The following is a 25,709-nucleotide window of genomic DNA, read 5'->3' on the forward strand; positions in this document are numbered from 1 at the left end:
TTAACAAGACCTGAAGAACAAGAACTGGAACTCCCACTCATGTGGGCAAGTCAGGATTACAAACATGCAGACTGCCCTGCCACAAGTTCAAATCCCTCATGAGGGTAGAAGAATACAATTCTTTAAACAAATTGTGTGGCTAATGTTCTTTTAAAACAGCTGATGGAAGAGCAGTAGTCAGCATATACCTTTCATATAGAGCTAAAGCTTAGCCTAAAGTCAGGTGTTTGGCTGCGCAGAAACACACATCTGGGAGTTTTCTGGCCAAATTTGATGCAGCTTAGGAAGTTTAAAAAAAAAAATCAATGCAGGGATAAACGGCTACAGAAGGGATTTAAACACTTGAAACCTGCCTAAGGTTTGTAGTTAAGCTCTTGTAATTACTTATACCATCTCCTGAATCTGACCCAAACTAAAGCGTTTATTTCCCTCCCTTTCCCCTTGTGCCACTTCAGTCTAAGAGGCTCTTAGTGTTGGGGATGTTCGTAAAAAGAATTCTTTGTTCTCTGCTCCGAGAATTTATCCATGTTCTCCCCTTCACCAGGGCATCATGCTGTTATTTACCTCTAAGCTTTTCAAGGCTGGCAGGTATGTCCTTATCATGAACCTATTCCTGACTCATTCAATTCCATGAAAAAATAAATGGGAGAAGCTGTTTTGCCTCCAATCCCCTTCCCTGCTGTCTATCAGACAGCACTCAGCCCCTTGCCAGCTTAAGTCAAACTTGGTCTGTCCTATAACCAAATTTCCCCTTTTTCTCAAGAGTCTATTTCACTGAACCATTTCTTCCCCCTTTCCAAGTAAGCTTGTACTTATACTCACAGATTTCTTGACTACATCTTTCAAAATGAAATCATCAGAAAATATGCACAGTGAGGAGCATGTGATAACCGAGCACGAACCCAGAGTTTTATAAGCATTTCTGGCTTGAAGTGATGCAGCCACACACTGGTGAGAAGCATTCTCAGTATAAAGAGCAACCCTCTACTTGCTAATTAGTTGGAGGGAAAAAGCAAAAACAATAGTTCAAAAAAAAAAACTTAGAATTTAAACTATAAATACTTTTTCAAACTTGAGAGAAAGTCATAAGAGAGGAGTCATAAGACACACCAGTGAGAACAGAAAGTTCCAAAGAAGAAGCTGCAACAAGAGATTTAAAAAAAAAAAAAAAAAAGTCTCAGTGAAAAGCAAATGGACTTTGCATCTTGCATTCTCTAAGGCCAGAAATCAAGTAGTTCCCACAGCTCCTGATGCCAAAGCACTACTCGCAAAGAGGCCTCATAGAGGAGCTTACTCTTCTTCTGTGCTCCAGGCTGTCGCTGTCTTTATAAGCAACTCAGTGCTGCAAGGACAGATGCAAAGGTCCCTTGTGCAGAAGCTTTCCTTCAAAGGTACCTTCCCTGGATCGCTTCAGAACAGCAACACACCCACTTCCCACTTTGGTGTTAAATAAAGCAATACTGCGCTTACTGTCTTACCCGTAGCCTCTTTGTGTACCAGCACCACTAAAAAAAAAAAGGCCTGCGTAGTGCTTGCTACATACGGAATTACTGCAATATAAGACAGGACCTAAGTGCACAGCATTAGGTTTTCACACCAACAATCCCCCTATCTTCAAATGCTGGAAAGAGAAGGTGACTTTCAAACTGGAATAAACTCCTTGTACTTCCTGAACACGAATCCACAAGCGGAATTACTGCAATAAAATAAACCTTTGACTTACGAAAGAAAGACGATGATATCTCAGACTAACTTTCATGCAAGAGAAAGAAACAACCAGTCCTTTTTCAAGACCAACCCTGCTCCTTTGGAGTCTGAGAAATGCTAGTAAATTACCCACAAAATTAAGTATTCCCGAACAGGAATCCTCTTATTCAAAGTAGTGCTGGTAATATTATAGACCAAACAGCAACTGAAGTGAAAAAAATAAAACCAGCATGTAGTTACGTGTGACAGCTTTGAAGATCCTGTAAGAAATGTGCATTTCCAGCAGAGAACAAATTTTGCTTTTGTTAACAGAAAATAAAACATGGAAGTATACACATATGTCAACATATACTAGAATTCAGATACATGCTGTCTGTAGTGCATGGTATTTTTATTATTTCTCCCATGTTGACCAAGCAAACCTTTAAAATAATGATAGACATAACAGTTTATCTATTGAGCTTTATCAAGATAGGCACATTTTGGTTTTGCACAGAAAGCGATGATTCTTGGGGTACACTAGTACTTCAGAATCCCTCGTTAAATCTTCCACTGTAATTGTGACGTATATCAAGTTTGCGCTTCAACCCCTATTAATCAAAATGTCTCACTTCTCTTGCTCATATTTATCCTAGAATAATGATGCCCACTGAAGCATATCAAACTTCACAGAAGCACTTTTGAAATTTCAGAAACTATATAATAGTTAATAAAGGGGTTGTTGAAGTGATTATCTTGCATACCTCTTATTTTAATAGCTCACCTATACTTGGGGCTCATATGACTTACACTTACAAGCATCTGGATTCAGCTGTCTCAAGTTTTATATACGCTTCTTAAATGGGGTAGCACCCATTACTGTTTAGCAATCAAAGTAATCATTGCTCTTGTCAGTGACAGCAAACTTATGCATCTACATTGAGCTATTTGGGTAGCAGGTGTCTAACACATTTATCTAGCTTCCTGATCAGTATCCCCTTCCATAACCTAGTGTCCCACCAAGAGAGATCACAGTTTAGCTCAAAAACTGACAACATGTATATTTCTTATGCTCCTAGGACAAATGGGTTTTGTTACATTAACCAGGAAGAACAATTCTCATGAGGAAAAAAAAAATGTATTTTGTTCAGTATAGAAATTTAGTCTAAGCTGTGAAAAGATTTAAAGCACTTGAATACTACAAATACATAAAAGCTGAGATCTTATCACTTCTATTTTCAGTTTTTTTGGCTGCAAAATAAAACAACACAAATGTAGAGTATCAGCTCATGCAAAAGCAAATGAACAAGTCAACAACTCAGTAACTTATGACTGGAACAGATTTTTTTTTCCCCCCTCTTCTGCCAAATTCATTATGTTTTAGAACGTGAGGGTCCCAAGTCACAAGATAACTTCAAAACCATTCAAAAACACTGAAAACTCTTCTTTTGCAAGACTTGAAATCCACATTTCTATAATATTTTTAAAAAGAAACAAGGAAGCCAAGTTTCTTTTTCAGACAGGAATGTTATTCGAATGGGTAATAGAAAAACACCACATTTTCACTGTGGAGAGGCAGGAGCAACAAGAGTTCAGAGTTGCAGCAGCATTTCAGGGTCTGCGCAGACTGCACACTCATGAAAAAAGCCGTCAGTTCTCAAGCCGAGGAGAACTCAATTACAGGTTCTGAAAGAGGTTAGACAAATCTAGTTGTGACTCTCATTCAGATGGTTTGGCCTGCAGCCCCACTGAATTCACCTGGAGCTTGGTTAAAATGAAAGAGAAACAAGTTTAACTGGTTCAAGGTTTTTCTCTGGTCTCTCTGTACTAAAGAGCAGCCGAATCCCCAGGTGCACTGACTAGGTGCAGCTCCCACCCGCGCACTTGAGGCGCATCAGGGCAGGATCTGGGTGGCTATCAACCATCCCCTCCTTCGTTTAAAAGGAAATCCAGATGTGGGGGCACAAGAGGAGCTGTGGGATGTGCCAGGGGTCTGCCACTCTGGGCTCCAAACACTGAGCACTGCACTTGTTCTTCAGCACAAACACGGCCATTGAAGGATGAACTAAAGCAGAGCTGCTTTCCCAAAGAAACCTGATTCTGCTTAGGCAGGCAAGGAATACAGCAAAACCTATGGTCAAATGCAGCTTTCAATATCTAGGATTTGATAACAGGGCCTACAGAAGAGAGATGGGGACACATCAATGAATTTGTTAGATCAGTGGATCTCAAACTTTAAGCTAGTTAATACAGCCACTCTTCAAGATTTCTTAAAAAACAGAGACCTTCATATAATATGGGTATCTTAACTGAATACTTTTTTTCCCCTCCTTTCCACAGACCACAGCCCTGAAATCCACTAAAGTTGTCTTGAACAAAATAAGTTTCCCTTTAAAATATTAATATGTTATAAGAATATATAAATCACATTATGACAGAAAAATAAACACTTGGATAACAATTCAGTCTGGAATCATTAGTGTGGGGAAGAAGTCAAAATTGATCACTTAATCATATTATGATTAGGGATCATTCAGGTGTTTTATATTTCATAGAATAACTACATTTTATGTTTAACTTAACATTTTCATTTTTTCATATTTAATATGACCTTTATATTTTACGGTGTCTTAATATTTATATGACCTGAATAGTGAGAATCATTCAAAATAGTCACACCTTCTGAAGATTTTTCTCCCTTCTTTCACGCAAGAAACGCAGGACAGTGAAAATACACTTCTATCACTAGCAGTGCCTACAAGTAGTTTCTGGTAGAGTACCAAAATTCAGCCTCACAAGAGGCTCTTGAATATGAGGAAAAGAGAACACTAGCTTAGGTGTAAAATCATCCTTCTCGAGCACGGTATTGGGCATCTTAAAGCTTGCATGTAAGCAGAAAAGCTACCACATGGATGACTAAAGGGCTGTAGAAGTTAGAAGTTGACTTTTGTGAGCAAGTCATCTGGGGATCCCACCACAGAACAACAACCAAAACAAAGCAACAAACACCACCCTCTCATCTACCCTCAAATTACTTACACTGACAGACGTAAAGAAAACAAATTTACCTGCATATTTCGTGGTGTTTGATTCATCCATGGACCAGAAACAGTGATCAAAGGCAAACACCTGTAGAAACACATAAAAAAATACACAAGGAACTTAGCTATAAGACACGCTTCTAGAGCAGCACAAATCCATGATTTTAATTGCGCACAGGCTCTACCATTTTTACAGATGCTGAATCAGCAAAGGCTTCAATGAGCAGGAACACATCTACAAATCTCAATAATCACACCAAGCTGCAATACTTACCTATATCCATTATCCTCAATGCAAAAGATTGCTTCACACAACACACATTATAACACCACCAAAGCACACGAGATAGCTACAAAGTGCACATTTTAATCACGTTTTAACAATTTTCCCATTTTTCCCTCTTTAGGCTTCGCATGGCTCCTCCCCAAGGCCAGGGAGCACACAGCCATACTCCTTTCCTACTTTTAAAGAAAGCTTCTAGCACAAAGCTCCAGAGTAAAGCCAAACTCTCGGGCTGCTGCTCTCAGTTGTTCTGGGGACAGTCAAACAGCAGAGCAAAAAACCCAAGATTGTTGCCAGGTGTTTCCAACATCTAACCTGCTTGCACTCACACAGCATAAAGATACCACCACCTGCTCTGACTGCACAGGACCCCGAGTGAGGAGTTAATTCTTGTTGCTTTGTTCTGAAATCTGCTGCTTCTCTATTTCTAGCATGAGATTCAGGGACAGAGGTTGGAATGAACTGGGAAAGTCCTAACAGACTAGGGGGGAGGGACAGGCAAGAGGAATCTTATTCAACAAGCCAGGAAGCTTTGACGTATGGACACGCCTGTAGCGTGGAACTCAACGTTTCATGTCGTTTGTCAGGAAAAGAAGCATTAAAGGCTGTACAACAGTACACACAATGGCGGTTTATCAGATATTGCATTAGTTGTAAGAGTGAAGTGGAATATGAAGAGCCAACTAACTATAAGCTGTATCACACCACCAGTTTCCTGTTTACACCCAGTATTTTGGCCTTCCCCTCCCTCTTATTTGAGGTTTTAAAAGCTAAATAAAGTATGTAAATTATCCTAGTCTAGAAATTATCTCCTTTTCAAGGAGCTTCAGCAGACAAGACTTTATTTGCTGTCAATTGACAGACATCAAATGCTGCTATCAAAATTGCACATCATTTGTGGATACCACTTTTTAAAATAGAGAAGTTCATATTATTGAATCATGCCAATTTGGTTCATCTCTTGTATACGTACTTGGCCATAGTAATGAGCGACATCTTTTAGAAGTACATTCTCTCTTGTCCAGTATCGTACAGCTAATTTCAGCTCTAGTCAGCTTTGAAAGAGTAAAGTTGCAAAAAATTAATATTGTTCTCAGGGTACGTGGTTGAATTCTCAAAAAGAAAGAGACCCTTCACCCTCTAATCCCTTCATTTACAGATTTGGTAATTCATACTATGAAACTGTATCTAAACCAGAACATGTTAAATTTTATCTAGCACACTCAAATCATTCAATGTTAACTTTTATTCTGGATAATCTACTTCTGAGGAATCTTACTGAAGAAAAGAAAAAAAAACAAAACCCAAAACTTTCTGCAGGGTTAAAAATGTTACTGAGTGTTTTGAAAGCTGCAGTAAGGGTTTCTTCCTCCAACAATGAAGACCTACTGCTGTGAAAATCAACTTGTTATAAATCTGTAGAGCTTGGCTTAAAACAAAATCTTCTGTCAACAGTGAATGAAATAGCACTTCAAGTAGTCAACGTACAGATCTTGGTGAAAGAATTACTTAGACATCTGTACAAGAGAAACTAAAGTTTTACAATGACTGAACTTCTGATGCTTGAAGAAAAGACTAGTTAAGAGTATTAAGGACCAAATAAATAGTGCCAGATTACTTGCCTGAACTAAGAGTACAATACTGGATCTCAGTAGAGGAAGCTCAAAAACTACAAATAGCAAATGTAACTCTATTAGACAAACAACCTGTCAGGAAGCTTGCTTTAACGAACAGATTTAATATCATTTCAGTCAAGGACTGCAGCTGGCTAGGAACAGATTGAGATTCCACATGCTTGGCAGATTTGTGGAGCTGTAACAGTGTCCTGTAAAACCACTTAATGTGTTGGTATCCAAACAAAGTTATCTTTTCTGCACATGTGAGCAGATTATAGTACAGACATTTAACTTTGTTGTTTAGACAATTTTTTATTTCCTCAAAACACATTTCAAGATGCAGTGCATTTTCCATATTTTACCATGGTAGACTGACTATGGATTTCTCATGTATTGAGAAAGAATTTGCTCCTGGGGGAGCAAATTCGATTTATTTTCATTTAGGGATCCCAAGAGAAAACAAACAAACAAAAACAAGCCCACCTTCATTATTGAAAATTTGCCTGGGCCAAGATGTTGAGTTGGCCTGCTCTTCCGCCAGCAGATCTCCTTAGCGAGACCAGCAGTGCAGGTCTATCTAGAGCAAGAGCCACAGGCTCCACTAGCTCAGAGGCCAAATCCTCCGAGAGGCCAAATATTCCTTGAACTGAGGAAGATGATGCTCATTTCCGTGTGACTTTTGGGAATGCAGAACTTCGTGGATTCATTGCTACTGTAGTACTACTATACAATCTTATCTATATATATTTTGTAACCCACCTCTTCCTGAAGCGTCAGTTACTTCAGAAACACCACTAGAAGTAGCTCAGTAATCCCATCTCCTTTCCCCAGGAAACTCAGAGCACACCAAACGCAAGGCTAAAGGAAGACCAGCATGCGGGCTGTGCTTATTACACAGAAGTGAAATGAGTACCGAAATTTCTGTTGGGGGTAGGGGAAGAAGAAAGGCAAAAACAATCTACGGGGTAGGTCTGAGTCTCCTAGTGCAGTACACAGAGAAACAGCTGTATAAGTCATGACACTCACAGCTATCACTGAGTGAATGATGCAGTTTTGTCACCAAATAGCAAGCAAAATGCAGTAAATACTTCACTCCTCTTCAGACCTTCATATAAACGGGGAGCCTTTGTAACTCCTATTGGGCACTGGCCGTCTTGCTTCATATCTAAGGAATTCCCTCTCCCATCACTAACAACACTCTAACTTTCACAGCACATAAAATAGTGTTTCTGCTCTCGCCTTACACTTGCCCTATGGAAATTTTCCTCGTGGAATTTGGTAACACCACCTAACCTGTCTGTGATCAAACTGCAAACAGATAAGCTGCAAAAGAAAATCCAACTGTAGGAACTGAATTAGGTTTGTGCTCCAATCTACTGCATGGTGCTCTTCCCCCATGAAAAGAAACATTATCTGCAGGGGACCAAGCAACCCAGTTCAAAAAGGGTACCCAGCTACACAGGCTCAAGTTTAATGAACAACAGCCAACACAGAAGCATGGCAGGTCAATTAAATTTACAAACCTCTCCATTTTTGCCTTAGTTAAAGCAGAATATCATGACAGGATTATTCAATAATTCTTAATTTAAAGATTGATCTTGTAGAGAGTTATTTCAAACTAAAATACACACTTGCAGTCAAATGCTTCATCATAGGAAAATAACTACTTGGGTTTTAAAAAGGCAAAAATAAAGTTTATTTTTAAAGTTTCAAAATGATTATGTAACAGGAAGATAACAATTCTGCTGTCCTAACATTTAGAATATGTAAATATAAGATTTCATAATGTGTGTCATATTGAACATAAAAAGACACAACAAGGATTTTGTCTATTTATATCATCCATTGGGGAAAATTTCCACATCCTTCTAACAGAAGATGGTAACAAGATTACTTTCAAAAATCACCAGCTAGGCAAACAAGTGGAAACTGCTGGGACATGCACGACCCACATAACACGTATAGCAGCTGCAGTAAAAATGCCTTTGCTATTCGAAGAATAGAAACGGCAGGCAAAAATTTAAAAACTACTTTGATCCACGAGGTCAAAACGGCAACTTTGAAATCCCCAGCAACAATCCCTAAGAAAGAGCCCAACTGAGGTCATTTTCAGCACAACTCAAAACATTCTGAAACAAAACCAAAAACCAAACAGATTCCAACAGCAAAGTTTGATAGAGTAAGAAATAAGGCATACAAAAGTAAGGAGTTTTGGTCCCACTCAGGAAGGCTCTTTGGTAAGTAATTTACCATAAGACTTTCCGTGGAAAATGCTTTTTGGACAGAGACCTAACTAAACAGAGACCATCTTAACCATCTTCTATGTAGGAAGATGGACTAGTTGAGATTTTCCTGACCTTTCAGCACAGGGAAGCACAAGGCGTGCGGCCCTGAGTAGAGCACATAAGCACATTCATTCTGCACAGACAGAAGCTGCGCTAGGACACAGACCAAGAAAAAAACCCGGTAGTTCTCAGCTAAACAGAAGTGAGGTTGCTCCCTTTTCCCCCTCATTTTGACCAATTATCTTTTCTTGAAATGAAAGCAGTGAGTATTAATTCTTCTTTTGATAGCAGTATGCAGAAAAAAGTATTTTTTCAGCTCACTTTTTCTCCCTTAAGACCTATTTTCCTGAAGAAGAGAGGATGTTGCCTATCTAACTATTGAAGATGCCAGAAGTCCTGTTCACGCTGTCTTGCACTCAAGGGCTAAAATGCGAATTGACAATTGCCATCAAAATGTCTTTTTGACTTTTTTAAAAATACTCAGGCAAAGTCAAAATCTTTACCAACTTATTCAAAGATATTACAGAAATGTATTGGGAGAGAGAGATGTACAAAAAAACCACTCATGAAACAGAACTTTTTATATTTCAAAAACTCTTGAGAATCTCATTCTAGATGCACTTTGGAAAGTCTGTTCTGTTTACATGTTTTAAAAATTACAAGAGAAATAAACAAAATGGACCTTATGCTGAAACTGTAAATCTTTAATAATTACACTGCACCTCCTAAGAGGTTTCTAAACTAAGGCTTCCTGCATTCTCATTTATTCTTTTAAGTATTGGGGTAAATCTCTGAGATTATATGCTTGGTGTTACTATTACCCTGGTGTTAATTTCATGACCACTGTACCAGGAAGCTTAGCATATTTTTAAAGGGTAAGCAAAATGGAAAACCCATGGAAGACAGGTATCCACCTGCTGCAAGTTTATGCATTCGTTGGCATTCAACCACAAGCAGACACAAGTTCACATAGGAGTTGGCCAGTTCTCACAGCTGAACCCAAAATTATTCAGGAATTTTAAATTACAGAGCCAACAAACAAGCCTTAAAATTCTTTTATTTTTGCAGGATTCTGTAGTTTATATTTTACAACTAAAAGGTATATCTACATTAAGAAGAACATGCCAAAAACAGGCCATGCTAGGGCAATAGCTTGCAAACCTGGAATTATGAGGGGAGTTAAGAGACTGACAAGCATTTCCAGGTATCTTAGTGTTTGGTATCACCTCATATTTTCTGTCTAAGTGGTGTTACAGTTGTAAGAAAAAGCTCAGAAGCTGCACTGTACTCATCTAGAAATAGTCGAGAAACAGACATAGCTGCAAGTAACAGAAAATTCTCACTGTAGTAGCTCCTTCACAATTGTAAATCAGTGCCTGTAGCAAAACCAAGAACATGAACTCGCTGTATGTACTCGCTGTGTGTTCATTAGTTCACAAATGCAACAGCAAAATAAAGATGGAAAGGTGTGAAAAATCCTGAAGTAACCAGATTCTTAAAGACACTGAAAGCTACAGTTCCCAAGCAATTGTAATGTACCATTCCTGAGCACGGGCTTGATGGGGGCAGGGATACGTGCTCATTAGTGTAGAGGATGTATTTGTGCTTTACGTAACTGAAAGGCTGCTTGCTTCCAAAAACAGAACATTTTCCAAATACTCTCAATGAAAGCAATTACACATGCTGTTGTCAGGGGCAAGGTTAGAAGGGGATTCTCAAATACTCATTAAAATCAAGATGCCAAAGTGTTATTACTCATCATTTTTCATTTGTTCATTTCTGATATTTCTAAATATATACTTGGAACAGCTCCACCTCATGGTTGGAAATCTATCAAAAAATTATTAAAGCCACAGAGGACCCAAACCTTCCCTTTTGTCTTCAACCATACTCCACAAAAATCAAATTTTGCTTGAGAAATGCTAAACTGTTTCGAAATAAGCAGGAATTACAGCTATTGTCAAGCAACTGCTTTTGTGATTACACATTCAAGCAAGATTAGGTGTGTTATCCAATGTGCTTAAGTACTGCTTAATAGTACTTGACTTAATGTAACCGAGTACATCATCCACTGTTTTATGATTCCAGCTCAAACTTGCTCCGTGTTTGAAGTTCCTCCCTGTCCTTGGGATCCAAGCGAACAACCAGTAAGATGCCAAATTACACGAGTCACACGGCCTGCAAACCTGGTGAAGTCACACACTCCCTGCGCAAAGGCACAGCGACTACGGTGCTGGAGCAAGTTCTTTTGAAGACACCGCCTACCACCTCAACAAAACTGAGCATCTGAGCCAAATATTCTCTCCAGTTATTGAGCTTCCTCTTGCCAAGCAAAGAGAGTCCTGCACAAGGGTGCTGGGAGACATGAGATTTGCCTCTCCCTCGGTTCCTCCTCACGACCCCAGCTTATCTGACTCCCGCGGTTCACATGCCAATATGAGGCTGAAGTCTACGATGGCAACTTCCCCCTCCTCCAGCCTTTAAGAGAAATGTGCAAGCTGTCAGATTCTCTCTCCAGTATCCCTTAGACCAGACTGCTGTTAAGCCTACCAGCCATTTCCCATTCTGCAGCCAAGCGGCCTCTCAGCAGGCGCAGCACGAAGCCGTCACCGAGAGCCCTCAGGCTGAGCCCGGCTGCTTGGCCACGGAGTGTTAGGTCCTGGTGCTGCTGAACTCGGAGCCCTCCTCGGTGTGCACCTTACCCAACTAACAGACTCACACAGCACTCATCAGGGTTAAGGAGAGGCTCACACAGTCAATGATTAAAAACTAAGAACTGTTGTAGGAAGCACAAAGTTAAAGAAAAGGTAAAGAGCTTGGAGTCGTGTTCCCTCAGCAAGCATCTACAGCAGCTTAAGGGAGCTGTTTGTTACTATTCTGCTAATTAGAGACTATAGGTCCCACAACAAAACACACAGTGACGCAGCCCCATGCATCCACCATATCAGCGAAAAAAATCTGTATTTTGTCTCCAATGCCCCTGTACCTGTGGCTTGAAGTGAGGTATCAGACCAAATGAGAGTGCAGCTGACTGCTACACAGCAAAGACGGCTCTTAGGGAGTCAGAGAAGACAGCCAAGGGGCATTAGCATTTTCAATAGCTAAAACACTGTTCCACAGAACTCATTTTTGTTAAAGCCCCTAATCTATGCCTTGAGGAATTAATATTATTAAGGATTTACACATGCAAGTATACCCATGTGAACTACTTAGAGGTAATAAGGACCATACACAGTATTAAGTAGTTGCCTGATTAAGCTATTTGACATAATTAGTTTAAAAAGGAGTCTAATTTCACATTCATGATTTGTTGCTTTGAAGCCTAACCCTCTGTAAAGGCTAGGCAGAGACAGGGGTTTTCTGCAGTTAGCAACGTGCTAAACCCAGACTCAGCATAACCCTTAATATATATTATCTATGTGTCTATGCAGCATTGTAAAAGCACGACTAAGACAAATAAATAAAATTAAAAATTAAAAGTTAACAAAAGATTAATTTTTACAGCAAAATATCTTGCCTATGTACAGTGCCCTAGCAGCTGTAGGAATCGACCAATATCCATGTCTCTCATAAAGCCTTAATACACACCCGGAACAGGTTTCTACTGCTGGTAACAGCCTCTGCTCTAACTGATTAACATTTCATGCAGCACCTTAAGTTTCTGCATTCCAGCTGAAGGATGTTAACCATCTAACTATACCTAGCAATTATGCACCATACATATACAAGTGTGCAGCTGTTTTATTTCTGTGGAAGAAAGGCAAGACCATAATTAAGTTTTCAGCATAATATGAAGAATAACTTTATCTGCCCACAAGGGACTATAAATTGGATAGTGCAGAAAAGGAAGGTTCTTGGGAAAATACCAGTATAGCATAGCATTCTAAATTGATTTACCCATGCTATTTATTTCTACCTGCTTGACCTCAAACTACATATTTTTTCAATATGATTATTTCAATTTATATATAAAAAAATTTGCTCCATTCCTTTCCACTAGTAAGGAACAATATACATTACTTAATGAGAAGATTTTTTCCTGACACTTTAACACAGCCAAATTAAAGCAGTCCATCTTATGGTTCAGACAGATGTTTTTCACACAAGTTTGAAATTGGAAGAGGTATATGCACATATGTGTACATATATACACACACACACCCCTCCCAATTTCTCTTCCCAGAGACCTACATAAAACACTCTGCAGAAGCAACCTCAGAGTTTCACCAATAGCCTTTGTTGTAGAAGCACAGTTCAAAGAAAATAATATGAAGTAAAAATTCATTCATGGCAAAACCACAGCTCTCTGAAACAAAAAGAGAAATTCAACACAAACGGAAAGGACATGCCTATCATTAAACTGCTGAAACATCAGACCATAGGCTGTTTTGAACGCGTTGCTTATGCAGTTGTTTTATCTCAGCATTGCTATGAGCCTTGTAGTGACTATTTGTCAGCATGGCTCCCAAATTTCTGCCCCAATACATGGAAAAAAGCATTTTTTTTTAACATTACATTTCCCTTCCTTTCTCCTACGTGACACGCAATACAGGGGATCTTCACTAGGAAATTTCTGGTGCCCTTCAGTCACTTGCACACAAATTAACAACTCTGGAATGTCATCAATTACAAACAAGAACAGTTCAGTTTTTACTAAATGTATTTCAACATCTTTTTAAAACAACATTGTTTCCAAGCAGAATTATGTGCAATGATGTGCTCTAAACTCAGCACTTGTTTGCTCTTTCTAAGGTTTTTCTGAATGCATTTATATCATGGTTTGTCCTGGTCTTAGCTTTAAAAAGCTACATGCCTTAAACTGCATGCCAGTTAGATTAAAATAGAGTGTACTTGGAATTACTACGTCTTTAAATCAGACATCTGAGAAATTCATTTTGTGTTTTTCTTTATCAAAGCTGAATTTTTCACCCACTAATGGAACACTCCAGACACTTCTGCACTGCTCAACATCTTTAAAGTATGTACAAACACAAGAAGACAAAATACATACCTTAGGTGGTTTTCTAGATGATGGAAGAAGTCAGCAGCGGTGATGAAAGAAACACGAATACACCATCCACATAAGAGAAGGCAGCAAAGAAAAAGAAATAAAAACAAGGTCAGTGTACTTCATCACTATACTTCTGAACCTTTCTTGTAATTCACAAGGTATTTAAGAATTTTATCAAATCAGAAGACATTTATATGATACACTCCAGATCTTGCTAACAAGTATCATAATCACTTCATTAGCAAGATAGACGCATTTTAAAGAAAAAGAAAAAACGCAAGATTCCTTAAAGCCATAACACCAAGTTCCAGAAGGAAAACAAGTATCCAGTTTCTTTACCACTGAACTCAAAACATAGCCCACCTTTTGTGGCAAACTAAAGCTACACCTGCAGACTTGGTAGAATCAATGTTCCCAGATGAAGTTTCACTGACTTTGGCAGGTGCTACACTGGCAAGACCAAGGAAAGTGTTCAACACCACTTATTTATTTGCAGAAATTATAAAACTCTTAAGAAAAATAAGCCCATAGCTTCCCTAGCCAAGGAAGGTATAAGAAACCACTCCAAAATGTTTTTCCCTTTCACACACCACTAACTAGTGCAGCCAAGAATAATAAAACAGAGGCAATTAAATAAATAAACCAGAGACACCGATTCAGAGGGCTTCACCTTCTTCTTCAGCACTTGTACGTTTATTCTGGCAGCCACAGGGCCACACGCTATATCGTATCAGCTCTGGCTTCTCTTGGTCCTGGTTTCCAGCCAGGCTGGTAAGCCCATCCATCTCACTGCGCAGCCTTGAGCTGCTAATGATGGTGCAAGAGAGGAGGTGAAGGTGCAGTGCAGAATTAGACCATGAGCACTACAGCTTGGGCTGTAGGACAGTTTTAAGTCATGGAAATAGGCCTTAAGTGATACACAGAAAACATCTGTTCTTGTTTTTCACATCAGGCTAAAGAGTGCAAATGTGAATGAAGGGTAAAAACAGCCATGAGAAAGTGCTATAGACAAAAATCAAACAAGAAGGGAATGTAGGATGGTTTAAAAAATAAGGATACAGATGAAGGATTTCTACCTATTTACCCACCAGAGAACAGAAGACACCTGGCTGCTACAGTGTCTGTGCAGGAGGACATTGGTCCTAGCCCTGCTTTCACCCACAAAACTGCATGTTCTGCATCCATGGAAGTGAGAGGAAAACAAGCACTGCAAACTTTCTCTACTCCATAGCACGGAGGCTCAGCAAGAAGAGCTAGAGAAGTAAATCCCTAAACACGTCTTAGATGATCTTTTCAGCGTGCCCTCAGGTGGAATCTTAGATGCCACTTCTGCCTAAATCAGCAGGTATGAGGTTGCTGCATGGTACTGGCATGATGCAAAGATACTTTGCATTTGGACAGAACTACTTGTTGCAGTCTTGCCCTCCCATAAAGCCTGGCTACACATGCCGAATTCAGGGCTGGCCCTTGTGCAGAATGCACTCTTACCTAGTAGAAAACCTTGATTTCATCATCACTGTGTGATTAAAGTTCAATATTATCAGCTTCTCTAGCCAAAGTTCAGGCATCAGCTCTAAACTGCCTAAGCTTACCTAGAGGAGGAATTCATATAGAAAGAAATTATCAAAAATTGCTTGTGAAGTTTTTTATATTATATACATACACACACACACCCATATCAGAGTCGGGAGAAGAAGGAAATAAAAAGAACTCAAGAATTTATCAGCCTTCCTAAGGAATTTCTGCTGGGTGGTACATCAGGTTCTACAGGTTCACCAGAATCCCTAAAAAGTTGAACGCAGCCACTTTTAGGAGAACATTTACCCTTCGCTTTTCTGACTATGTGAACATTACTAAGGCATTTCCCTACGCAGGGCAAGACATGACACCTCAAGACATTTTCTCTCGTGTCCCTTTTAAAAACAGTAGAGCAAATGTGACTCTTGTTGTCCTCAATGAGCACAACAGGGCTTCCCGAGCAAAGCAAGGTGCCCGGCGCTCCCATTCCCAGGTCTGAGAGCTCAGCGAGCTGCTGCTTCCCCTGCTCCAAAAGCTGCTGCTGGAATGACCAAACTAGCAACTGCCCAGGAGTATCTGCTACTCCTGCCAGCAGCAGCGCGGACAGGGGCCTCCGCAATAAATCATCTCTTTCAGTTTACAGCATGTATTTTTTCTCCATAGTTATTTGGAACTTTTAACTAACCCACTGCAACCGTTATTGAGGCAATAATTCAGGTAGTCACTCCCAAATGCTTTCGTCGGTCAAAGGACACAGACTGATACAAAACTGTCTGCAGTTTAACTGATGCAGAGGCTATATTCAAATGCAAGTTATTTTATAAGCTTAAGAAATTATCTCTCAGAAATCACATCTGCCCCAGCCTAAAGATGCATTATAAAACTTGCATTAACCTCAATGAATTTTCCCACTATTTTTTTTTTAAAGAACTAAACAAAGAATAAATGTTTTATGGCTCTTCTGCCCTAAAAACCAAACTCGAAAGCCATATGTGTAATTGGATTTGGCTCTATTTTACTAGACATTGACCACACAAATCTCCTGATTCAGTGTCTCACATCTACGAGTCAAAATAGCAGATTGAAAAGCCACAGCAATTAGAATTTCCTTTCCCAGACTGGTTCGATGCTGCACGGGGCACCAGTCCCGATGGGGAGACATCTTTGGAATCCCAGCCAAATGCCCTCCAAGCTGAGCACCTGCCCCCCGCAGGAAATGCTACTTAACTACTTAACCTGGCAATGCCCAAGAGAGGAATTCGGCTTAATCTGACAATGGGTGACCTACCCATTCACAACGGAGACTGAATTTTCTGACATGTCTAGAACTCAAAACCAGAAGAAATGCCACTGAAAGTCTTAAAAAAAAATTCGCACATGTCAGAGGGGAGGAAAAGCGTGAGCTGGGATGATGTCGAAGCTCGCTGCACTCCTAAACTTCACCCTGCCTTTGTCCTTAAGCCATCATGATCTTAGCAAAATTTCACCAGAATAATTTTTACCGTGTTCTGGAAAGTATGTCTAGCAAGGCACTGCTTTTCAGAACAGTATGAAGACTCACCTGTTCCTCTTGATGGACTTATGTTCCCAGAAAGCACAGCCATTCTCTCAAATATTTCAGACAAAAAAGACCAAGTTCTAAAAGAGTTTTACACCAGTGCAAAATATTTTTCCTGTTATCTCTTGCTAAAACTACATGTTGGCCCTCACATTTGCTAAGAGCAGTAATCCACAAAACATGCATCAATTCTGCTATTATGTCATATGCTCGTACCAGGAGGAGCAGAACCTTTCTTGTCTACATTCACATTTTCTCTTTATCATCTACCCACTGCTGGTGGTAGCACATGAGATGAGTGTATTTCCCTGGTAGCTCAACAGGAGCAAAACTTTCCTTCTTAAAAGCAAAAAGAAACTACTGGCATTACTTCACAGTAGTCTCTTTCTGCTTGCTATGCAAAAGTTGCTGGCATCAGCTGGCATTACATATTTCGACTTAAAAAAACAACAATAAAAAAGTGTTCTGTGCAATAGGAAGCAATAAAATGTTCACCTAATCACCTTCACAATTATACCCATAGTCCCATAGCGAGTATTGTGTCAGTATTCCCAAATGTCCCTTTTACCAAAAAAAATAATTGTTTTGTACACTGAAAAAATCAGGAAGAATTGGGTAATATCTTTCTTCCCACTATATATAATTTCAACTCCTCTCCCACACAAAAATCTCATCTCCAGTAGAGTGAGGTACCTTTGAAAAGTGAGACAGAACGTGTAAAACCAAACACTCCACAGTAGAGGAGATGGTGGAACAAGGCACCTTCGACAAACAGGACTTGGAGCCTTCAGAATTACACCCACAGAGCCCAATTCATCCCAATTCAACCCTGCTAAAAAGCCAAGTATGTCACAACCAGGCTAAAACTATTTCAATTTTTGAAAGTGATCTGTGGATTCTTTTCTTTTCTTGGATTTTGCTAATGACTCAGCAACCACATCCAACCACAAGCAGTACCCATAGCAGATGATGAATGAACCACATGGCTTCGCTTGCTCTCCTGAGCTGACTCCACCTAAAATCATCATCTAAGATGGAGAGTCCCAAATACCTTTTGGCCCCCCTCACATGTGTAGCAACAGCAAATTCATGGTACTCAGTTTTCCCAAACATATAATTAAGTAGTGAGTGTTTATGTGCGGTAGCTATTCAAGGATGCACTCTTGAGGATTACTTGTCAAAAGAATTATAGGTGATTGCCAATATACTAGAAAGGGAGAAAGCCTTGAGTATTTTACTACGAGCTGAAAATGATTATCTCGGCAGATAAACAGAATGTTTTAATATGTCTTGTTGTCGCATGAACTCCGTTTGCTTCTCTAATACATGACTTAACTTTAAGCTGTCCATGACAGCATTTGACTGCTGTAGTCTCCAAAACTCCATTTCCATATTCCCCAGATGCAGTTTATTCCACTAAGAGTTCAGTAGTACTATTAGGAAATGAATGACTTCTTTGTATGAGTCTGCAGCCTGACTGTTCCCAGTTAATGTCAAGTCAGAACAGGTTATCAAACTTGTTATGCCTTTATGTGTATGGTTAGATGCAGCTTTGCACTCCTCCTCCCTTTCATTTGGGTGCAATTTCTTTTTTCACAATCTCTTCAGTATCTCCAAAATCTCCAGACTAGCTGTTGAAACAAATTATGGTTTGCTTTGAAGGGTTTATTTTGGCTTTGTTTTCAAAATCAGGCAGCTGCATAGCTCAAGCCGAGCATATTCCACAGCAAGGCCCGCTCGCAGGGGAGCGCAGCAGGGCCAGGACGTGGCCCTCGCTTTACCTGATGAGAACAGCCGCCTTCTTAAGGCAGGCATTTGGAGCGCCGCAGCAGAGAGCCGCTGCAAACAGCGTAAATTATTGAGAGGGCAAAGAGAGGTGGATGCTGCCTCCTCTGTAATGAGATCGCACAGCTCCTAGACCCTCTGCTGGCTCTTGGCTTATCGCTGCAGGCTGCTACTTGCATGCCTGACACCAAGCATCTTAAAATGCACATCCATACGTTGTTAGTGAACGCTGCATTTCTTAACAACAGTATGGAGCTTAAAAAAAAAAAAAAAAAAAAAGGACCAGTCTGCCACAGCAACTGCTCCAGCTGTATTGCAAATCACTGGCAGCGCACGATTTTCTCCGCAGAGAACACAGAATAAGGGCATTTGTTTGCCAGTCCTGCCCCTCCATTCTCGTAATGCAGATGACACAAGAAAACGGCAGCTGCAGTGCCCTGAGCGGGAGCAGTGCCCGCCTCGAGGAAAGCTGCCCAGTGATGATGGCAGCATCATAGTTTGGTGGTAGGGTGCTTTGAACAATTCAATTATTTTACATAGCGTATGAGCACACATCCTTACACACATATAGAGTTACTTTATATTCTTGCATAAGACATGGAATATTTGTCAGGAATAGTCCTCCCAGCCAACAAATCTGTCTTAGAGACAAAATAAATATTTGACAAACATACAAACAAGTAATTTGATCAACCGCCTGAATAATAAAATATTAGCAAGAAGATGCATCCTTTAAAAATACATTGTCCTCTCATGCTTTAAAGCAGTGTAACAGGAAGCTGTGCTACTCCCTGCAAACCTCCCGCTTGCCAAGGGATAAAGTGAGTCAATCAGAATGACAACCACTGCAAAGTGAGTTGAACAACAGAAGCGGTACAGTAGCATCACAACTGTCACCAGGAAAAGAGAAACTTGTCAGGAAATATTTCACTATGATAGGGTTTCATTACAAGAATTCAAGTGCCATTCACTGCAGCAGAGGTGAATTAGGGAAAAAAAAACACAAGTTACCAAACCATCCATTAAGTTCATTAAAATAAGTGAAAGGCAACATCCTGACACTTAGAATACAGAATAGCAGAAAGGGACAACTGCCCTAGGCCACCTCTAGTCCCTAAACTTACCTCCCTCCCTATTTCTACTTGACAAGCAACAAACAACCCACTTTGCAGCCAGTGACAGTTTCAGGAGAACTTTATTAACTGGCTACCCACATACACAGAGATTAATCCACTGCTTTGGTAAAAAGTTCATTAAAAAAAAAAAAAAGTCACTCATTTGCCCACAGAAAATATGTATGTTTTTCCTCCCTGCCCAACAAAACAAAAAGTATCTCATTTTGGATAATTTCTCTAGTTTTACTGAAAAGACAAAAAATGACTTAATGAAATCATCATAATTCTGCCTCTGTAGGAAAAGAGCTTCTCTGCTCTACTAACTTATTCCTGATTGCTGGAAACCCCTATCCAAAACCTATCATGTTAAATAATACATTTTCCACAAGTGTTAAATCATACTCATTTAAAGGCTGTCCAAGGCTCTAGTTTATTTTACAAAACTCTCCTATCAGAAGTACAACAAAACCACAGTCAGATGCATGTGAGACTTGTGCTTAAAAACTGTCATCCAGCTATTCCCACACCAAAATGGCAAAGAAATACAAATCTCTTCTGACCAAATGATTCCTGTTTATGGTATTTGTTCCATCAAGCAATCCTTGCCCTTGGAAACTGATTCTTTTTTATTGAAAAGGAAGGAGGCGAAAAGTACCAGAAAATCTAAGGGAGAAGTTTTTTTGTTTGTTTGTTTGTTTTTAAACAGCTTAGCAGGCTCAACAATATGACAAAAGGAGGGGAAAAAAAAGCTGGTATCATAACAGAAAATCTATTAACATTTAAGACAACTCTTTAATATATAATTATTAGTTATAGATTATTATAATTTAATGCAACTTTTTGGGGGGGCAAATATACTATATTTCTGTAAAGTACATGGAAACATCTTAGATGTGTTAAAGTGCCTGCAGCACCTACTATCACCATGAACACCCAATATTCTTATTCTGTTGCATTTATTATTAGCACTCAGGAAAAAAAAAAGTATTAGCTGACATTTCAGCTCAATGTGCAAACTCTCTGGAGAGCATTAAAGCAATGCAAGCAGCCCCTTGGGTTAGATACTGCTGGCTATTACGCACCTCTTCAATGATGATGAGACTTCCTTTCTACACCTCCTTAGAAAATCCTTCTCCAATGTTTCTCATAATACCCATCAACACACCAGATGCTAATGAAGATAACCCTTCTGTATGCAGCACTCACAGCTACTTGAAAAATACACTGCTGTCTATCACTATAAACATATTTATCACAAAACAGACCACCTTCACAGGCATGTGAGAAAGAAATTTGCTAAGCAGCAGTAACACTGCATGGATTAAATTCCACTCTGTCAGTAATAGCCCTGTTAAAACTCATGCATTATAACTCATTGTGAAGACACAAACAGCAACTAGCAGCTTGGCTGATGAAGACAAGATCTTTGCTTCCTGCAAAGGACTAGGAAATGCAAAGATTTAGACCGCAGGCATTAACTTGGTTACTGGAGCTGAAACTCAACTGTAACACTTAATTTTCCTTGGTGAATGAAGCAAAAATAACCTTTCTGGGGGGTGGGGACAGGCATACAGATCGTTGGTCAAACATGACAAGGAGATATTTGAAACTTTCTGAAGTTATGCAGGCAACCACAACCATTTGTTCAGAAAGGGCAATGGACAAGAATCACATTTCATTACCATACTGGAGAAAAACATCATTCAGATTTTATCTCATTTATGTTACTAATTTGTGCTTATGAGACCTTGACTGGGCATGACACTAAATCTTTTCAAATAACTTTCACATGTTAGCAATCTTTAAATGTAACTGTAGTATGAAAATATATATCTTTGAGACTTGCAGCAAAATTCACAAATTACTATTTTCATTTAAAATTAATATTTTTGGTATCACTAATATTAAAAGTGATCCGAAAAAATACTGTTCAATTAGTACATATTTAAAATCTCCGGTTTTGATAGTAAGCACTAGCAAAACAATTTCCATTACTTCACTAGAAAGAATTTTACAGAAGAAAGTTTGGCAGCGGGCTGTAACACCAGCTGTTTTTGGCTATTTTGCCATTACATTATTTGTTTAAAACAGTGTGAACAAGTGCTACTGTTTGCCAGAAAGTGAACGCTGCACAAAGAGTAAGAGGATTCATGGGACCAAAAAAAAAAAAAAAAAAAAAGAAAAAGTTTAGTGTGGAAGAATACACCAAGAATGTAAACTTGAGCAAGCAATGCATAGACAGACAAACTGAAGAGGGTCTTACAGAGCTGTACTACCAACCACTATCTTAATCCAGGGATGCACTTTAAGAGGAATAAAAGCATCAAGGAGATCATAGTCTTGCTCGGCATGTACCCATGTGTACTTTTGTTTGGTGTTCCCTTTAAAGCTTAGGCAGTATTTGTTCTAGAAACAAAGCATGTGATGAAATGAATCATAAGTTACCCAAGGGCAAGCAAAAGCCTTTGCAGGATGTGCTCTAAGGTTATCAGCTACCAAAACACTTGCCATGATAGCTGGCCATCTACACCAGAGAAGACAATAAGCACAAGAGTTTTAACACAGTAAAGAAAGGTAAACCCGAACCCAGCTCTAGAATACGAAAATAAATTGTTTTCGGTGGAGAAAAGGTGGCAGAGGGAATGGAACCCATGTATTTTCCACCTCCTGAGTCTTAAGGCAGAGTTCAGATGCCTTTCTGCTGGATCCCAGGTAGCTGAAAGTTCCTGGATTCAGTATTTTGCTACAGAATGCAACCTAATACTGCACAGAATACAGAAGGTCAGATAAAAAAATTTAAAAGGCACCCCGGTGAACTATGATTTTGCAAAAGTTTGTATAAATGTTATGTTACTTTGAGACACAAATATTTCCTTTTTTACTGCAAAGTTTGCAGTCCAAATCTTTCAAGTAGGCATTATGTTCTGTACGTAATAACAAGTACTTAATAGCAGATGCCAATCAGCTCACTTGCAAGCTGTACAGTTAAGACACAAGCAACAGGAATGACTGACACTCCAGACTTTTAAGCAACTATTAGGCCTGGCGCTTCTATCCTTGTTATCTGTGGAAAAATCAAATAGGAGCCCTAAGCATTTCACTTCTTTGGATTAAAAAAATGAAATACATACTACAAATAGGCAGCATTTAGACCTGTGACAGTGATAAGAGAGCATAAGACCTTTGGAAGGCTAAAAAACAAGGATCATTTTGTGACTAGAGAAGAAACCCCAAAACCTAAATATCCTATTCATTGATAAAACCCTAACAGATTGTAGACCAAATTTAAGATATTAAGGTGTAGGGCAATAGCATGAGCACTAGTAACAGAAGTGATCTGCAAAAATTTGTGATTCAGGAATTTGTAACCATTCCAACCATCCCAAACTTATAGATGATTTAAGGCCTTCATAAAGTAGTCAATAAAAAACATCTATGAAGCTAGTCAATCATGTCCCTCAAGGAATTTCATCAGACTGGCATCTACTATTTGCCTACAGAATTTCAGTGAAACTTGGGCTGTACCTCTTTAAAATCATAGTCAAAGTGAAGGATTATGACAAGCTTTAGTTTGCATTAGATACCAGAAAGAGAGAGAAAGGCATGAATGAGAAAAATCACTTAGCTTTTAAAAGCCACAGACAACTAGCTAACAAATTTCTTCTGAGAATGTCTCCAAAACAGAAAGGAAAACTTTGAAATCTATCCACCTAAGGCAATTCATGCCAAAGTGGCTGAGAATTGTTTTAGAAAATATTTTAAGCCTGACACTTAGAGACACTTTTAGAGATTCATTTTGCTGACAAATTAATTACTGCCCCCTTGATCTCAGCTTTCTCCAGTTACCGACAATGATCAAGCCACTCATTACTACCACACCACTAGCACCATTTCATAGAAAAAAGTTGTAGATTAAAATAAATAAATAAAAAATCTAGCAATTAAAATGTGATACAAAAGTACAAGACAAAACAACAGTACTTGTAGGTGAAATACAGCAAACATATCCTAGCCTAGCCACCCTTCTACCTTTAGCTCTGTAAAACTACATCTAAAGCTAAGGAACATGAAGAAACATTCAACATTTTTGTATGTTTTAAAGAGACTCAATGACATCACCCAATTCAAAAGCTGCATCCAAGAAACAAGGAAAAAAAGGAGGGCCAGAGACAGTATTTCCTGTTCATCATCTAACGAGCTGAAAATATTTGCTTTATTCTCAGCTCCTCTCAATGGGTTGCAATGGAAAATTTTACAGGCGTCCGAGCCTTTCTCTCTCACAATCTAAATCCTACTGTGGATCCAGCTACCACATAAAAGCTTCTCACAAATACAGTTTTCTGTCTTCCCTGCAATACCATAAATTGAATGACTGTACTGTGGGACATGCAGGTCTGCTTCTAAATCATTACTGTCACCTGCCATGAACATGCATGTTCTCTACATGCTGTAATCATACCTGCACCTACTCCTCTGCAACTACGTCAGCTAATTAGTTGATAAGAAAGCAAAAAGCAATTATTACATATTTAATTAAAATCCAAACCTCCTCCTTTTCAGACAGTGAAATCTGCCCCAACAGATACAGCTGAGGCTTAAAAGCTCAAGGTAGTATTTCCTTTAGTTAAGGTAAGCCTAGTGCATAGAAAATGCAGGAAAATTTAGCATCACACCAAATCAAAAAAAGGTAATGGCACAAGACGTATTTAAATAGCTCTTCCAAGTTGCACTTTCTTACACTAATCTGTATCAAGATATTTAGAGTAAGCATTTCAGAACAATAACTTTCTCATAACATTCAAAGTTCCTACCAACAGCCTTCACTCCAAGCACTACTGTAAATTAAGCTGGTGAAATAATAGTAGAAAGAAAAGTGAAGGTTAGCAAACATCCAAGATATAAAAACTTCATGCTTGAACTTTCCAAGAGACACACAAGCAACTCTTGCATTAGTCAACCAACCTATGTCCAACTTCCTAAAGTAAAAAGCAAGCAATTCAAATCATTTTAGAAAGGATGGGGAAAAAGAATGATAGGCTAGGTAGGAGAGAGATGAAAAAGATCAGGAAAGCTGCTGCGCCTATACTGCAAAAAGAATTTGGTTTCATCTTGTTGCTTTGATACATTTTACTATGCAATCACACACGGCAGGAAAAGAGTGCCATTTATTTTCTGTTCTCCCATTGATGATCTCCTCAAAGGAATATACTTTTAATGGCTGTGCAAAAAAATTGGAAATAAACTAAGCTAATAAAGCTAAAGAATACTTTTAAAAAATTAATGGTGTATTTGTCAATATTCTTTTTAGCCCGGATTTCAAACAGGCTCTTACTAACCTAGCTCCAAACCATTTGTGACTTGGAATATAGAAGGTATTGGTTGTCTTCCACTGCACTAAGGTGACCTCACATACAAACTAATACTTACCTTGGGGGGTAGTATTTCCTGCTGTTTATTTCAATAAATACTTTTTAGACTCTTCTTTATATCCCATTTGTTTTAATATTTGTTGCGCTGATACGATAACAACATATCATACAACCACTTCATTACAATCACTCAACTCTCTCAAAAATACAAAGACAAGACGAGCTACCTCTGGAGAGCAAATAAAGCCTCAGCCTCATGCCAAGCTTCACACTAGGCGCTAGGGAGACTGCTTGGAAGTAGAGCTGCGTAATGGAATTGCTGAGAGGCTCTTTGCCACAGCACCCCGGCACTATAAATAACCACTAGTGCAGACAATATCAGCACATGAGCAACCCAGGGCAGCCTATAAATAGCTTGTTCAGGAAGAACCGGCCACTGTCA

The 25,709-nt window shown here is 39.1% G+C and overlaps 1 protein-coding gene across 2 annotated transcripts in view; it reads right to left on the reverse strand.

The window, feature by feature from the left end:
* KIF13A (kinesin family member 13A) overlaps positions 1 to 25,709 on the reverse strand; it is a 101,141-nt gene that overhangs the window by 51,505 nt on the left and 23,927 nt on the right. For both annotated transcript variants that reach the window (XM_088533378.1, XM_088533379.1), the window contains exons 3-4: positions 13,923 to 13,935; positions 4,755 to 4,815 (exon numbers count right to left, since the gene is read on the reverse strand). In XM_088533378.1, the coding sequence (XP_088389504.1) occupies positions 4,755 to 4,815; positions 13,923 to 13,935 (74 nt within the window). The remainder of the gene's footprint in view (positions 1 to 4,754; positions 4,816 to 13,922; positions 13,936 to 25,709) is intronic.

The sequence above is a fragment of the Tinamus guttatus genome, unplaced genomic scaffold, assembly GCF_059628265.1.
Source record: "Tinamus guttatus ecotype Peru unplaced genomic scaffold, ASM5962826v1 Tinamus_guttatus_pri_ptg000497l, whole genome shotgun sequence".
NCBI lineage: Eukaryota > Metazoa > Chordata > Aves > Tinamiformes > Tinamidae > Tinamus > Tinamus guttatus.